Source organism: Elgaria multicarinata, chromosome 9 (assembly GCF_023053635.1).
Source record: "Elgaria multicarinata webbii isolate HBS135686 ecotype San Diego chromosome 9, rElgMul1.1.pri, whole genome shotgun sequence".
Lineage (NCBI taxonomy): Eukaryota > Metazoa > Chordata > Lepidosauria > Squamata > Anguidae > Elgaria > Elgaria multicarinata.
Window position 1 is genome coordinate 35780399 of NC_086179.1, and position 17330 is coordinate 35797728.

The 17330-nt window shown below is 42.8% G+C and overlaps 1 protein-coding gene and 2 non-coding genes across 3 annotated transcripts; all 3 read right to left on the reverse strand.

The window, feature by feature from the left end:
* Window positions 1-8739: 8739 nt before the first annotated feature.
* On the reverse strand, window positions 8740-17110 carry RPL3 (ribosomal protein L3). The gene is made up of 10 exons (XM_063133546.1): window positions 17038-17110; window positions 15297-15489; window positions 14592-14760; window positions 13458-13593; window positions 12184-12370; window positions 11526-11686; window positions 10705-10806; window positions 10306-10401; window positions 10029-10148; window positions 8740-8845 (listed from the first exon to the last, which is right to left on the reverse strand). The coding sequence occupies exons 1-10, from the start codon at window positions 17038-17040 to the stop codon at window positions 8801-8803; spliced, it is 1212 nt and encodes a 403-aa protein (XP_062989616.1). The 5' UTR covers window positions 17041-17110; the 3' UTR covers window positions 8740-8800.
* On the reverse strand, window positions 11961-12053 carry LOC134404369 (small nucleolar RNA U83B). The gene has a single exon (XR_010025875.1). It is a non-coding gene; the product is annotated as a small nucleolar RNA U83B (small nucleolar RNA).
* LOC134404371 (small nucleolar RNA U82P) lies at window positions 13594-13649 on the reverse strand. The gene has a single exon (XR_010025877.1). It is a non-coding gene; the product is annotated as a small nucleolar RNA U82P (small nucleolar RNA).
* Window positions 17111-17330: the final 220 nt, after the last annotated feature.

Here is a 17330-nt window from a genome sequence, read left to right on the forward strand (position 1 = left end):
TGGAATAGTAGAGTTGGAAGGGGCCTATAAGGCCATCAAGTCCAACCCCTTGCTCAGTGCAGGAATCCACCCTAAAGCATCCCTGACAGATGGTTGTCCAGCTGCCTCTTGAATGCCTTTAGTGTGGGAGAGCCCATGACCTCCCTAGGTAACTGGTTCCCTTGTCGTGCTGCTCTAACAGTCAGGAAGTTTTTTCTGATGTCCAGCCGGAATCTGGCTTCCTGTAACTTCAGCCCGTTATTCCGTGTCCTGCACTCTGGGATGATCGAGACGAGATCCTGGCCCTCCTCTGTGTGACAACCTTTTAAGTATTTGAAGAGTGCTATCATATGCTTGCTCTTTCACGCTCCCCTCTCATCTTTCACATACTCATTGGGAAAAAGTATGAACTTTTTATCCCCACCACTACCATCTGAATGGAGAGCACCCTCTACGTAGAGGTGGGCAACCTTTGTCAGGATTGCAAGGGGAGGTTAAACTTCCCCACCTGTAAAGCACCACTGCATTGAGCCTTATAGGCCCCTTCCAACTCTACTATTCTATGATTCTATGATCTCAGTGGAGGCCGGTGGCTCGGATGTCAGTGGGTGGTGAATCCGCTCCAGGCTTCAGTCAGAACCACTCAGAACTCTAAAGGAGCTATAGTTCCTTTAGAGTTCTGACTGAAACCTGGAGCAGATTCACCACCCACTGAGATCATAGAATCATAGGATGGGGCCTATAAGGCCATCGAGTCCAACCCCCTGCTCAATGCAGGAATCCACCTTAAAGATGACTGTCCAGCTGCATCTTGAAGGCCTCTGGTGTGGGAGAGCCCACAACCTCCCTAGGTAATTGGTTCCATTATCGTACTGCTCCAACAGTCAGGAAGTTTTTCCTGATGTCCAGCCGGAATCTAGCTTCCTGTAACTTGATCCCATTATTCCATGCCCTGCGCTCTGGGAAGATCGAGAAGAGATGCTGGCCCTCTTCTGTGTGACAACCTTTCAAGTACTTGAAGAGTGCTATAATGGCTCTCCTCAGTCTTTTCTTCTCTTGGCTAAACATGCTAAACTGAAGTTCTTTCAGTCTCTCCTCATAGGGCTTTGTTTCCAGACCCCTGATCATCCTCGTTGTCCTCCTCTGAACCCCCTCCAGCTTGTCTGCATCCTTCTTGAAGTGTGATGCCCAGAACTGGATGCAATACACAAGATGAGGCCTAACCAGGGCCAAATAGAGGGGAACCAGTACCTCACGTGATTTGGAAGCTATACTTCTATTAATGAAGCCCAATGATCTGTGGGAAACAGCTGAGAAGCAGAGAAAAAAGGGTTGTGTGCTGCAGATAAAGTTATCCCTGCTGCTCAGCCTTCCCAGAAAATCAGTTGAGCAGTGGGGAGTGTGGTGGAGGCTTTTGAAAGCATAGATATTATGAAAGCTCTGCATTCAGAGTGCTCTTCTGTCCCTCCTTGGGCAGGGAGGATGCTGCCTCCTCTCTACCCAAACGGTGAAGGTTTGGGCAGAGCCTGTCAGAGATACCCCAGGCCGCATGAAAGAAGGGCAAAGCCAGCATCAAGCGTGGGTATGGCTGGCCATCTGCCAAGGCCCCTCATTCAGCATGGGTCCATTAGTAAGAACTCTCTGAAGTTGCTTCTTCTCTTCACCACGGCTGCCTGCTTGTTCACCTGTCTCTCGCTCTAGCCCACAACACAGTGGTGGTGAGAAAGAATAGCAGTAGATGCCACTGCCTACATGCTTACTAGAAATGAGGGATAGGATGAGGAACAATAGCAGCTTGTAAGAGTGGTGATGAGAAGGTAGACTCACTGAGGGAAAGAGGATGTATTGAAGGCGTCTTGCCCGGGGGGGCCTCAGGAAGTCTGGAGCTGGCCCTGCCAAGTGGCACAGATTGCCCACTCCTGGAATAGACACATTTGTGGATGGTCTGATACTAGGACCCCTGACTGATAGCTAAAAGCAGAGCCTCCATGTTGACGCACAGGCAAGATACATCTGAGCACCGAATCAATTAGCATGGCACAGCGCTTAGAGTGTTGGACTAGGCCTGGGGAGAACAACTAGGTTAACATCCCCACTCAGCTATGAAGTTTATTGAGTCACTTTGGGCTAGACACTGACTCTCATTATTATTATTATTATTATTTATTTATATAGCACCATCAATGTACATGGTGCTGTACAGAGTAAAACAGTAAATAGCAAGACCCTGCCACATAGGCTTACATTCTAATAAAATCATAATAAAACAATAAGGAGGGGAAGAGAATGCAAACAGGTACAGGGTAGGGTAAGCAGGCACAGGGTAGGGTAAAACTAACAGTATAAAGTCTGCGCAACATCAAGTTTTAAAAGCTTTAGGAAAAAGAAAAGTTTTTAGTTGCGCTTTAAAAGCTGCGATTGAACTTGTAGTTCTCAAATGTTCTGGAAGAGCGTTCCAGGCGTAAGGGGCAGCAGAAGAAAATGGACGGAGCCGAGCAAGGGAAGTAGAGGCCCTTGGGCAGGCGAGAAACATGGCATCAGAGGAGCGAAGAGCATGAGCAGGGCAATAGTGTGAGATGAGAGAGGAGAGATAGGAAGGAGCTAGACCGTGAAAAGTTTATATTGGATTCTGAAGTGAATTGGAAGCCAATGAAGAGATTTCAGAAGCGGAGTAACATGGTCAGAGCGGCGAGCCAAGAAGATGATCTTTGCGGCAGAGTGGTGAACAGAAACCAACGGACTGATGTGAGAAGAAGGAAGGCCAGAGAGAAGAAGGTTGCAGTAGTCCAACCGTGAAATAACCAGAGCATGAACAAGCGTCTTGGCGGAAGAGACAGACAAAAATGATCGAATCCTGGCAATATTATACAGGAAAAATCGACAAGATTTTTCTCAGCCTAACCTCCCTCACAGGATTGTTGCGAGGATAAAATGGGGAAAGGAGATTATCATGTTTACTACTTCGGGCTCCTTGGAAGAAAAAGCAGGATATAAATGTCATAAACAGCCATCTCCATTCAAGGCACACTTTTGTGAGTTCTAGGGCATGTTTCAAAAGAGTGTTGGGCTAGATAGGCTTGGACTCTGATCCAGCAGGGAAATTCTTCTTCTTTAATAAGAATGGTTTCCAAGGTTTATAACCTCCTAATGATCAGAAGCTTTCAAGTTATAATAAGGCACTTCAGTACAAACGAACCAGAATGGTGTTTAAGGATTGGGTTCAGTCATTCTCTCTCAATCTAATCTACCCTACCGGGCTGTTGTGAGAACAAGAGAGAGACACCCCCTCTACCAAATAGAGCATCCTTAAGCTCTTTGGAAGTACAGGATACAGACATGATTGAATCAAATAGCACATGAAGTGGTCCTTGTTTGTGAATAAATGTGTTTAAGACTACTTAATAACATGCTTTGGGACTCCAAGAGATTTGAAGTAAAAAAAATTAAATCCAAAGGTAGCTGTGATGACCATAAGAAACGTCCCAAAATTCTCCTTGATGTAACACCTTTACAAGACCAACCAAAAGATCCATCCCTTTTTACCGCGGCATGGATACCAAAAGGACATGCAAACCAAAGAATTTCATATGAAGAGAATTTCCGGAATTGTGTTTAGCACACCGCAATTTGCCCTCTGCCCTTTTTCTGAGCCTCTGACCACATCTTCTCAGTACCAAGTCTTTCCCAAGCTGAGCCTACAGCAAAGGCCGGGCCTGTGACTTCACTTGATTGTTGCCCGTTGCTGTGGAGACAGTGTCCTAAACACAGGATGCTGTCTTTACTGCAGAAACAGAAAGGCTGGGCACAGGAAAGCAGCCGAGAGCAGCAAGGAAAAACAGAGGGAGAACCACCACCACCACCTACTGGTCTATTCAGCAATCAACTGCATAGTTCCCTCTGAGAACATTTTCCATATGCAGGGCTTTAAACCTGTTACCTCCAAGTCTCTTAGGTTGATGCTTAATCAGTGTTCATGTGGAAAAAAGAAAAGGCATTTATGACAGGGCTGGGCAGGCCTTAGGCATTGGAGTGAAGAATGTAAGAGCCACGCTGGGTCAAGCAAAAAGCCTATCTAGTCCAACATTCTGTTCACACAATGGTGAACCAGATTTATTTATTTACTTATTACATTTATATACTGCCCTATAACCGAAGCTCTCTGGGTGGTTTACAAAAGTTAAAAACAGTGAACATTAAAAGGTATACAAAGTTTAAAACCATCAAAAGCATAAAAACAACAATATCCATTTAAAAACAATAGTTCTGGGGTCTGTTAAAAACAAACGAACTCAGCATATGTTGTTAAATGCTGTTAAATGCCTGGGAGAAGATGCCCGTGGGATGCCCATGAGCAGGACACGAGTGCAGTAACACCCTCCTGCTTATGATTCCCTGCAACTGAACTACAAAGGGACACTCCCTCTGGTACTGGAGGTAACACATAGCTTTATCCTCTACTTTGTTTTCCACTTGAACACCAAGGTCCACCAAGTGGTTCCAGTTGTATAACAATGGCTTAGGAAGGTGGACATAGGATTGAGGAACAAGGTGCCCCTGAGCACAGCCTCAGCCCAGGAATTGGGTATTCAGTACACAAAATGGAGTTCACCCACAATTTTTTTACACACACATCTACCTGTTTCTACCCCAACCCACCTAAACTTTCTTGGTTTCAACAGCCCAATTTAGGAGAAAAACCGGGCTTTTTGTTATTAGGTTAGTGAGAGGTAGAAACCCTTGCTGATCTTCTGCAAATTACCTGGAGATCTACCAGGAGATCCCAACCTACCTTCAGTCTAACCCTGATTTATGGAACTGAGCACACTGGCCAATGCAGGCACTCTATTGCAGGCCTCTTTGAAGCAAGAGGTGCTTGAAAATTTCAAGTGGATGATATCCTCAGTATCCTTCCTGCTGCACACTCCCCGTGGTTGACATGGCTTTCTCCCTTTGGAGTAAGAGACCTACAACACAGCACTGGACCAGTTAAATACAAAATTTATAGCAATTAGAAGTGCAATTACACCAATTGATTTTATATGCCAATAAATTTTACACTGTTTGTTAGTCAATACAAAACTTCAAAACAATTACATCAATTATGCTAGTAGTGTTATCAGTCCAATATTTCAAAACAACTATACAGTTATGCCAGTCAGTCTAGACTAGGGAATCCCAGTGTTTCCATTTTGACTCTATAAAGTCTTCGTCAGGTACTCCTGTAGACATAACATGTTCAGTAACAGTTTTCAGTTATGGAGAACAATGAAAAACAATAATTTCACTTCCTGTGTGGATAACTGGTATACTGGTCACTAAAGGCAAAATAGTTTCCTTTTATTTGTAGAGTGAGGTAATCCCTCTGATTTTTTTCAGCTCACCATTCCCAGAATGTATAGATAACTCTCAAGATCAGTCACCAAACAGACTCCACCACTGTTACTGAAGATGTTGTGTCTACAGGAGTACCTGACAAAGACTTTATAGTGACAAAACGGAAACACACCCAACTAGCATAACTGATATCATTGCTTTGAAGCCTTGGATTGACTTAACACAAACTGATATTGTAAAATTTATTGGCATATAAAATTAGTTGGCAAATTTGTGCTTTTAATTACTATAAATTTTAAATTTAACTGGCTCAGTGTTGTGTTGTAAACCTCTTACACCCTGAGTGTTAGCACTGATGTTACTGGGGACCTTGTCCTTAGTTTCATATTTCTTCCTTGGAAGACACAAGGAAACTCATCCATTATTGCTGCTGCTCCAACCTATGCTATTTTACATGTGTTAGAATATTATTCAGTTGTAAATAAATCAAAGTGGTGTTAGTGGGCCTAAACATGTTTAGTCCGTGAGAGGTTCCACTGTGTTTAAGAATACTTCTTTATAGTAAGTGATCAGAATTTAGTATTGATGCCTCCTGTTATAAAGGCAGCAGAGAAAAACGTAGAACAGAATGAGCATTTACTAGGTACATAGGCTAAAAAGGAGACCACACCCTTTAGTGAAGAAAGGTAAAAGTTTCACTCACAATATAATCTTTCATAGAATATGCAGGTACAGCAACATTTCAAAGAAAGAAGCTTACTAAGCTCATTTTATGCTCCGTAACACTGGCAAGACAGCAAATACAACTTCTTCCAGCATTTGGGGGGGGGGGGGGAGCAAGGGAATGAGCAAAATGAAATCTCTGGAAACCAGTGGTCTATAGAGATCCTAAGGGTAGCACATGCACTAACTGCAACACTGCCCCCTGGCAGTAACTTGCAAACAAGGTTGCAATATTCCTTACAATAAGCTTACGGAAAATACTGCAGGCTTAGACATATTTTTTTTCTGGTGGCTTCCTAATGGGGTGGAATCTTTGAAGCTCACAGCCATCAGAGCAGACCAAAACTTGGGAGGAAAGATATGCAGTTGCCAGATCTGGTCCTCCAAGCTCAGTATTGGTACAAGCCTCTTCCTTAGTTGTATTTCGAGTCAGCATCTGTGTCTCAAAATCTGTGATTCAAATAAGACTTGCAGACTGTGGAAACTCAGCAGGTGGAGCTTTGATGTACTCAAGGTAGAGAAAATCTTGAGCTGGGTTACTCTGCATTTAAAACATTGATACATTGCCTTTTATCAATGGTATCAAGGCGGTTTACATACATTAGACACTTATTAGTCTACATTTTGGGCATTGACCTTGACATTTACTTATCTTACTGGCCTGCAGGCCAAAACATTGGAACAGATGACATGGGCTCCACACCTATCCACTATCTGAACCTGTGTTAATAAACCCAGCAGCTCCCCTCTGAGGCTACTGGTTGCTGAGGCCAAAGGCCAGCCCTGTTATTGGGCAGAGTGGAACAGCTGCCACAGGTAGCAGATTGCTGGGAGTGAGAATTTTCAGGGTATTAGTAGGACAGAGCTGTCCTAAGATAGCCGGAGGTGGACATTGTACTGTTAATTTCTGTACTTAGAATGGGGAACACTATCTTGTCCATCAGAAGCATCAGAATGTCAAGTCCTGTGTTACAAGGAATTGAATTGGCAAGGTTGGATCTACAGCATTCAAGCCTTCTGAGAACTAGTAAATTTAAGCCTTCTCAAAATTCAAAGTCCGCTCAAGATTTGAGCAGGGAATGGAAAGAGCTGGTTACTCAACATCTTTTGAATGAATACCTCCTACAAACTACTCAAGTCCCTCTTGACCACCTGCTAGTAACTTTTCCCCAGCATTTCAATCTATTCCAACTCAGTCAAGTGCTATATATTGCCACTATTGTTCAGGGACCCGTCACATGTACCACCAGCATCCTACTTGCAAATTGGAAATACTGGCTTACCTTACAGGACTGTTAAGATTTACCCAGATAATCCAAGTGCTTAAAACACACTGCATAAATGCAGTATTAGAGTGGTTTACTTAAGGACCCCAGTGAATTTGTGGCAGAAGAGGCTGAATAGGGACTTCTAGCTTATGTATTTCAGCACTATGTTCTAACCCCAGGTAAAACTTATGTTCTTTTGAGCCCTACCCAGGGCAATTTTAAGTCTAGTATCTGCATACATCCCACAGCAGTGAGTTCCTCAAGTTAAACGCACCATCACTAATTGGGGGGAGGGGAGGGGGAGAAACAATTTTGCATGCCTATTCATCCAACATGTCTTTGCAGTACTCCATTTTTACAACTAATACAATTACAACTTGAGCTTGATAAGACCAGCTGCAGCTTGGTTGGTTCCTTTGAAATATCCTTTTGTCATTAGCACCAATGCCAACAGCAGGTAGTAAGGCTGTCTGGGTAACCTTGACATTGATTGTAGCACCTAAGGTTGAAATGGGATTTTCCCCAAGACAGAAGTACCCAATCCTCAATTCTTGGCTTACTCCATAATCATGTTTGCACTTGCTGCATTTGAGACAGTCTACACTGAGGACATATCAAGCGATTCAGGAAGTTGGCATATGCAAGAACAAAACCAACCATTTTAAGCTTTTCCTTTTCCTCAAGCAACAGCCAAAGGAATAATCCACATCTTGGAACAAAGTGTACAGGACTAATGGTCTCGCTCCAATTTGGGTGTTGCTAGTGTATAAGAAATTACCATGGAAATGTACTAGTCCAGGCAAGTAAGAACAAGATTTGTGGTTGCTGTAAAAACAGAGTACCAACAGTCATCCTTTTATAATATAAAGTTTACTTTGTCTCCTGATACACTTCTAGAGAACAGCAATATTGGTTATGAAGTACAGATGGACTCTACACATGAAGGCAGTAACTCAGTGGTAGAGTACATGGTTTGGATGCGAATGTCCCTGGCATCTTGGGATAGAACAGGGACTTGTTTGCAATCTTGGGCGCTCTACTGCCAGTCATGTGTTCACAATACTGCTAGGTAGACCAACAATTTCACTCAAAATAAAAAGGTAACTCCCTCTGTTCCTACTAAAAACCAAACTGATATTTTTATGTTATCTGAGAGCAACAGCTTCCAGAGACAGATCCTAGGTTCACTTTTGGAAATTGGAATGGTTCCACTTACTCCTCCCTCCCTCAGCCACACTCTGGCAACAATGCCTTCAAGGCTACAACACATATGTAAGCCTTTCTACTGAAATAAGGGTGTCTTTGCCATGTAACTTTCCACTGGTTTATGCTCATAGAACAGTAATGTTATTTTCTACCCTTTAAAGTCTAAACCATTATCACAATCCAACTAACCACTGATTACAGCTCTTAGTCATGAAACATGAGACAGAAGTGGTATTTGATATTTGTAGCTTTATTTTATACTACATGCCAGAACCACAATATTCCAGACATTAAGCTGTCTCCTCTTTGGCAATACGGTCTTTCTTGAGTGGTCCCTGCAAAGAAAATTATGAACATGTCAGTCTACACAGCAGATCCATCTGACAATGCATCATTAACCAGCAAGCACATTTTAATGTTCTTCTGAAAAAGGCAGAATATGACATCATAAGACAATCATTGAAATCTGCTGCCACCTAGTGGTCACAGAATATAGGTCATTGGTGGACTACTGCCTACATTTCTGGTGAACTACATCTAATGCCTGCTTGTTGCTGAGGTTCCTAGAGTGCTGTATTTAATTTGATTAACCTAGACTTCTAGGTCCTTACATATGTAAATACTGTTATGCCTTAGACTGCAAAAGAGATTGAGTAGATACACAGCAACTAACCCACAATGGACCACAGTAATCTTGGAATAAGAGGAAGTAAGCCATACAAGACTGAAGTCACCTAGTATACTTATTTTGGGGATAGCATAAAGGTAACACCAATTTAAGATTGAGGACTTTCATCAAATGCACAAATGTATTCAAGCTTAAGTTAAGAGTAAAACTACATGAGAACGGCTTGTAGGTAAATGCTATGTCAATGCTATTTAATTTATGTATATTTCTAGCCTTCAATACGATGCAACACTGCTATGAAAGTAAGTGTTTAAGGAAAGCTCCGATATCAGGAGAGAGAAAAAGGAGGATTGGAAGGTGGTACTGCCTCTCTCCACTAGCCTATTAGTCCTGGAAAAAAATCATTTATTTTTTTGAAAACCTTAATTTGAAGAATGTACAAATGCATACCATTGCATTTACAAGCACAAGACAGTTTCCTTACTCTTTATAAGTATACAATCACAACTTAACACTGTGTGATCAACTGCATCTGATGAAGTGGGCTATAGCCCACAAAAGCTTATGCCAGAAGCAGAGTGTTAAGTATTCATGGTGCCACAAGACTCTTTTTACTATTTAAGTGGCATTGTGTACTTTGTGGTCCATGGGAGGAAAGCAACATTTGTCAAACACGATGGCCATCATTCCATTGCCTCATCATACAGCCCTTATCTAAGCAGAAAGCAGAATTCCAGAGTCCCAGCTTATCCAGGTAGCAAAAATCGTAAGAAAGGAATAAACCCTATTCCTGAACAGTTAAATCTGTTCCTTTCATACACACTGTATCTGGCTAAGGCTATATGGAGCAAACAGGCATTGCTAACGTATTAGAAAGGAAGCACTCTTACCATGAAAGCCTTCTTTTCCTCTGCAGTCTGGAAGCGGCCATGGCCAAATTTGGAAGTGGTGTCGATGAATTTCAGGGCAATCTTCTCCAGGGCACGACGCTTGGTCTGTACCAGCAAGGACTAAGGGAAGAGAAGTGGATTACCATGTGTGTCTCACTTGCTGTTCATGTGCACACTAGTTTTCTAGCTTGTTGGCATTACTGGATACTTTACAATATTCTAGGAAGACAACTGCAACTCTATCACCTGATCTGGCATATATGCATGCACTGCTCACCTTGCGCAGAGTGAGAACTCTCTTCTTGGTCCCAACAACACAGCCTTTCAACATGATAAAATCATTGGTCACTTCACCGTAATGGACAAACCCACCCTGTATGACAAGACAAAAAGGCAGTATTTAATACCCCATGTCCCCACCACTTACTCCTGCCACTTCTCACCTCCAAAGGAATCTGCAGAACTTATGCCTACCACAAACAGAAGACAGAATTCATGGTGGACAACCACCAGATACAAGTATGAAGGGCCACAGAGGTAGGTTAAGGATACCTAGCATCCTTCAGAGGTAACCTGAAGGATACTGACTCTTCCTTCGGTAAGGAAAACACAACACAGGACTCCTGCCCAACAATTGTGTGCCTAGACACCAAATTATGCTGTAAAAACTACTCACCAGAGGGTTAATGCTCTTATCAGATTGATCATACTCTGTTGAAGCATTGTTTTTGATCAACTTTCCATCCTTGATTTGGTATCCTTGGCCAATCTTGTAGATCTATGTGACCAACAAATGGGAGAGAAAATGAATACTCTTCAAACTATTCGCCAGGCGCAAGTGCTTCCATCACTCCGATGAGGACACCTGTCCCCACAAAAATCCCTTCCCAAATTCTCATTTCCACTGTAGTTTGAGAAGGTATTTCTTCCAAGCAGCAGGAGACACTCCCCCAGTTTTACCCTGCACAAATGGGCAAAAAACATGCTTTTCTCCCAAGTCGCCTGTGGATGCTGGGAGATAGAGCAACCGCAATTAAAATGTAGTTATAAAGTCTTGCCAACGTCTGAGGGCCACTGACGGACATGCACCTATCAGAAAGACTTATCTTTCCAAGGAACATGTTTCATTGGCAACTGCTACGAGGATTTGTTGTTAGCGGGTTCTAGAATTATGAGATGGAGGGAAATGTCTCTCTCTATCATGTCCCCTCTTATTCTCTTCTTTTCTAAGCTAAACAATCCCAGCTGCTGTGACCTTTACTCACGGGGGAGTTGCTCAACAGGTGGTCTCACCGGGCAAAAGTTAAGTGACGCCAATAGTATAACAGCTTGGCACACTACACTCCCAAGTTGCGGGCTTAAATCCAGCCAAGTAAATTATCCTCTTCTGCAATAATTTCCTTCTACCCATCTGAAACTTTGTAGAAGTCTTTATGAACACATAGAACTTGTATACTACTCCAGTCCAAAGCTGAACACAGCAAAGTACATCCTCACCTTCTTATTGATCTCTGTGCGGTGATGGTAGCCCTTCTGACCAGCTCGAGCTACAGAGAAGGCCACACGAGCAGGATGCCATGCGCCAATACAGGCCACTTTGCGCAGACCCCTATGAGTCTTCCGGGGCAGTTTTTTAGTGTGCCATCGGCTAGTAACCCCTAAGAATAAGAGAAGACATGAAACACTGTTAAAACTACTCAGCTCTACCAATTAATTTATTGAGCATCCATATTCTGTGGGGAAACCACTAAATGTCAGGTTTTAACCACCACTGTGAACCATCACTTTGTAACCTTGCAATTATCACTGGCAACCAAGTTACTCATTTCCTTTTGCCTCTTCAACCCAAGATAGTAAGATTACTATACTAAAGGACGGGATTTTAGAAATAACTACCCTAAATTGACCAATCCCACTCCCATACTTTGTTGAGCTGGTCTCAGAAGGAAGGCAGCATGGAATGGCTCCTCATGAGTATCAGGCACTGTGCCCAGTGCATATTCCATGACCTCATCACTGAACAGCTTTTGCCTAGAGGACACAAGATCGTATTCCCCCCACCCAGAGACTGCAAGGCAAAAAAAACTATACAGAATTGTAGGAACACACTTAGTAATTACATTTTTAGCATACTGTTGCCTGCTGGACAAGTTACCTTTGTAGCCCTTGCCCTTGGTGACGCCAATGACATCTATCATTTCATCCTGGCCAAAAACAGTTGATACAGGCACCTGCTGCTCCAGCTTTGCTCGGGCCCAATCCACCTTCTCAGCCACAGTGCCACCATTCACCTGGATCTCCATGAGGTGAGACTTCTTTTGCCGGAGTGGAAGCATGCGCATCTGGGGACCAGATAAATAGTAAAATTCCACTGCGTGTGCCAAGATGTATAGTCTTATTTGCTGTTGAGATTTTTCCTAAATCAATGGGTACTTCCAGCTCAATTATCCCAAAATGAAAGGTCATTTTATGCTGCTATGTTTAAAAACCTGATTACACCATTTTAAATGATGGTTTGGATTTTGTCTGATCCCACCATACTTCTTAAAAGGCATTCTAAGCCAACTCCACCCCACAAAATCTCACACCATATTGTCTGATCCCACCATACTTCTTAAAGGCATTCTAAGCCAACTCCACCCCACAAAATCTCACACCATATTCTTGATGGCATGCTTTTCTACAACCATAAGCAGCAGCATGGCTGTGCTTGATTCAAGACACCCTGCAAGTTAAAGGCAGAACAGCAACAGCCTTTAAACAGATTCCTGTGAATATTCAAACTACAAATCCTTCAAAGAAATCCAAACAAATTTTGCAGCTAAATGCCATTATGTCTTCTAGTTTTGTTTCGGTATAAAAGTTAGTAATTAAGCTTGCAAGATATTCAGCAGTAATAGGACAGAAGTGGGCCTGCAAAAGATGTAACAAGCGCAAAAAACCTGGTATGCTTCTAGAGAGCAGTTGCCACAATCTGGATTCCATTATTTAACTGCTAGGATTTTGTAAGATTTATATTTATGTCCAATTCAGCCACATAACTGCTTCTAAATAAGGTCCTGCCAAAAATGGTCAGCAGAGTAACTGCTTATGGAATAGTTGTACCTAGGCCATTTTTTATCAACAGACAAGATTTAACCCCTAATTTCCAAGCCCTTGAGAAAACCAGGCAACTGTTTTATAAAATTTGAAGGACCCAAAAACTCAGTAAGCATTTAACAATATGGATATTTGATCAACAATGAGGGGAACCCTGCTAAGCACACAAATAGATGTGGCCTTCTTCAACAGGTACTAGTGAGTATGGCCACAAATAGTCAGGAGAACAGGTCAACCAGAATGAGACCCTGTGGCTGCTATCAGCATAACCCTGGCCACCAACACTCAAACAACTGTAAATCCACATGTACTGCACGAAACAAGACTCACCTGAGTGTGACCTATGACCCTGATAACCTGGCAGTACTTCTTCATGCTGTTGAAATCCTTCTCCAATTGCTTCTTGCCTTCGTCATCCTGCCACTTCTTGCAGTACTTGGTAAAGGCCTTCTTCTTGGACTTATGCCTTCAAGGAGGAGCAGAAGAGCAGAGAGGGGGGTTGGCACAGCCCTTCATCAGCCCACCCAGGGAGGTGGTTGAGTGGAAGCAGCTGCCACAGATGTTGGTTTCGGCTCATTGCCGGCTTCTAAGGAGCCTTTTCCACCGACAAGCGGAGCCTGGAGCTCATCAAACAAAGGCAAAGCTGCCAGAGCTGAGTGGAGCTGCCACAAATTCATCCAAAGGACATTAATATTTTATTTATTTATTTATTACATTTCTATACCGCCCAATAGCCGGAGCTCTCTGGGCAGTTCACAAATATGTACTGTTCGGAATTATTAAGAGATTGTAATCAGTTTCTAAAAAAAACTTTTATACTTCGAAGAGCATTACATTCAACATAATTCCTTTAACTTTCATTTGAAACTACACAATCTTGCCTGACAATATCAACTTTACCTTTTTAAATGTTACCTTAACATAAGCCTAACTTTCATTCCATTCATTGAGGGTGGTGATGGTTTAATTTGTTTATGCCGAATTGAGTCGAAATTATTATGAATTCCCCTAGATCAATCACTAGGCAACAGTATATATCATGTGAAAGGAATTTCTCTCAAGGCCTATGGCATGGTTATCCCAGGAAACCCACTGAAAATTTATTCCCACCATCAGAGAAAGCAATATTGCACCATCACCCTAAATAGAGAACTACACTCAGTACTCGACAATCAGCAACAAACGCCAAAGGCGATTCCTTTATGTCCGCCCGTCGAGGAAATCATCATGTGTAGTGTTCATGTACCCAAGGGATTCCATCAACTTTACTCTCACTCCTCAATATGAATAAACTCAACAGAGCTTTCACTTTTCCAGTTTAACAAATATTCTCTTCCTACCAATGAGATCAAAATTTAAGGTTACCATTGATCTCTCCTCTAAAGACCTATGACCGAGATGAACTCCCAAATTCTTCCTGGGGAGTCTAACAAATTCTACTTCCTTCTATCTCAGTCATCATACCAGTTCTTGTAGAAGCGACGCTTGCATTCATCACTAATGTGCTCAGCAAATATGGTCTTGAAGGTACGAAGGCCACGAGGAGTTTGCACATAGCTCACAATTCCCACAATGACCATGGGAGGGGTTTCCACCACAGTAACTGCCTCTACAACTTCTTTCTTGTTCACCTCTGAAATAGACAGAATACAGATTAGCATTAAAACACATTCCCTGGTAACTGACCTATAAAAAACTGCACTTAAGCAGAATCTAACTCCCACTCTGGAAGCCAGATTAAACCTCTTAGCCCAAGTTGAAACGTGAACACTAACCTAAGAAGCCAAAGTAGTACTTAAGTGGAGGCTAGGAACAGAAACAAAGAAGTTCTCTAGGACCTGATCTTTGCAACAGAACACAGCACAGGTGGACAGATTATCCACTCTTTTCTCCCACCTAACAAGAATTGAAATAATACAGGCCAATAGCGACAGTCAAAATATTCCTGCTGTACTTCTCAGGATACTTCTCCTCAGCTATGGACTAATGGGCCTTGATGAACCACTATTTCCCATCTTCAGTCCTTCACCCAAATTATGGAAATAATAATGGCATATCTGTAAGAACTATTGAGAACATGAAGCACCCTAAGGCACAGTATAATTGCCAAGTATCAATATCACCTTCCTCATAAATTACTTCACATCACAAGAAAGAAGCCATACATACTGGATCCAGGTCTGTCAACTTCACGGACAATGTGGGTCATGCCAGCCTTGTACCCAAGAAATGCAGTGAGGTGGATGGGCTTGCTGGGGTCATCTTTAGGAAAGCTCTTCACCTTGCCTCGATGGCGACGGCTGCGCTTGCGGGGCAAAAAGCCCAAGGATCCATGTCTGGGAGCTGAAAATTTGCGGTGAGACTAGAAAAAGAGAACACATTGCTCATTATGTGAACAGGAGTTAGTCACTTTCCAAACCCAGGTGCTTCTCAGGCTAAGACAACCCACAACCCCCTTAGAAATGGAATAAAAAATTCCTCCACTCACAAAATCCCCTTGGAAACACTAAAATGTGCTTCAGTTGCATATAGCAATGAAATCTGTGTAAAGCAACAGTTTTAAGTCTGCCAGCCTTGCAGGGCTAACCTATCTATTAGTCAGGATGACTATATATTATATGCATGTCAGAAGCAGTATGTCTCTGCATACCAGTTGCTGGGGAACACAAGCAAGAAGGTGATATTGTGCTCATGTCCTGCTTGTGGGTTTCCCACAGGTAGCTGCAGTGGCCAACCAGGTAGCTGGTTGGCCACTGTGTGACTCGAGGTCTTCGGTCTGATCCAGCATGACTTTTTTTTTAAAAAAAAGGGCTTAGTGTGGCAATACTACAGAATCTGTGCAAATCTTGTGGAGCGTTACACAAGAATCAATCAACCCTATCAAATGTTTGTCTCTAGAAGCAAGGCCAGTCTAGCCCTTTTAGATTCAGCCCTATGTAAATAGCTTTTCCCCCTCCCCTGTTCATAGCATGGCCTAAGCCTGCCATGCCTGTCAGTAATAACTTCTATAGTCATAACCCAAGATAAAAATAGTTTTGAGCTTTAGACCAGAACAGTATTTGCATAAAGCATTCACCTTTTACTGGTTGCCCATCAGGTAAAAATCCAAGTCCTCTCTCACACCCCAAATCAGTACATAGCTTCTCATTCAAAGTCATACAGCATCCCAACTGGGTGCCCTTCAGATCTACTGGACTGCAACTCCCATCATGCAACCCTAATTTATTAATTCCATGTTATAAGATAATCTGCTTCTGAAAAATACTAGTGTAAGTACTTTGAACCTATACAGACTAAAATGGCTTCTTTGCACTTTGGAACTGCCCTAAAACTGCTAGGCCATTTGGGTTTGTGGGCATGGCCTGTTTATTCCTGAAACTTACATCCCATTAGGGGGTTTCTGACCATGCACACCATCAAGAAACAATCCTAGACATAGAAACAAAATTTTAAGAGCCATTCTCTATCCACTATTAACCATGGTTCTTGGTGGGCCGAAATAAACAGCCACATCCGAAAACTTTATAAAGTTATCCATGCTACTTTTCAAGGGCATTGAAAAATGGGACAGGCAACAGTTCAGATTACCGGTAGAGAACTCGCTTCAGACACACCAATATACTCTCTATTTAGGTAACGCGTAATTTTATGTCTCTCGCATGGGAATCTAAGATATGAGAGCAGAGTGGGTGCCTCTCACCAGGCCAATAACGCATGCAAGGAGTTATCCAGAGCGGGAGTAGGCCCAGGACTCCTACACCATCTACAGCGTAGGAAGCCTCAAAATAATTCTCGGGGCACATACGGCGAAGATCCTAATGCAAGAAAAACCGGGTTTCAGAAAGGTCAAAAGGACCACAGAAGGGATGGCACCGGATTACAATTTCCCCCGAGCTTCGCTCCCACCTACCATTTTGTCTCCGAGCCGATGCAGAAGGGAAGTAGAAGACCGCGCATGCGCTATTTATCTCCTCGCCGCCTGGAAGTACCCGACCAATGCTTTTACACGTAAGCTTTCTAAAGCGTAACGACGTATACGTACACATAGCGTAATCCTCGCGAGGAGATGGGGGAGAAACGATAACGCCGTCTAAAAAAAAAAAAGGAAGGAAGGAAGAACTACGGGTGCTGGGAAGACTCGAACATCCTCAGAAGGCGCAATAACGAACCCCATTGAAGTTAGGACCTTCTTATGCGTAAACG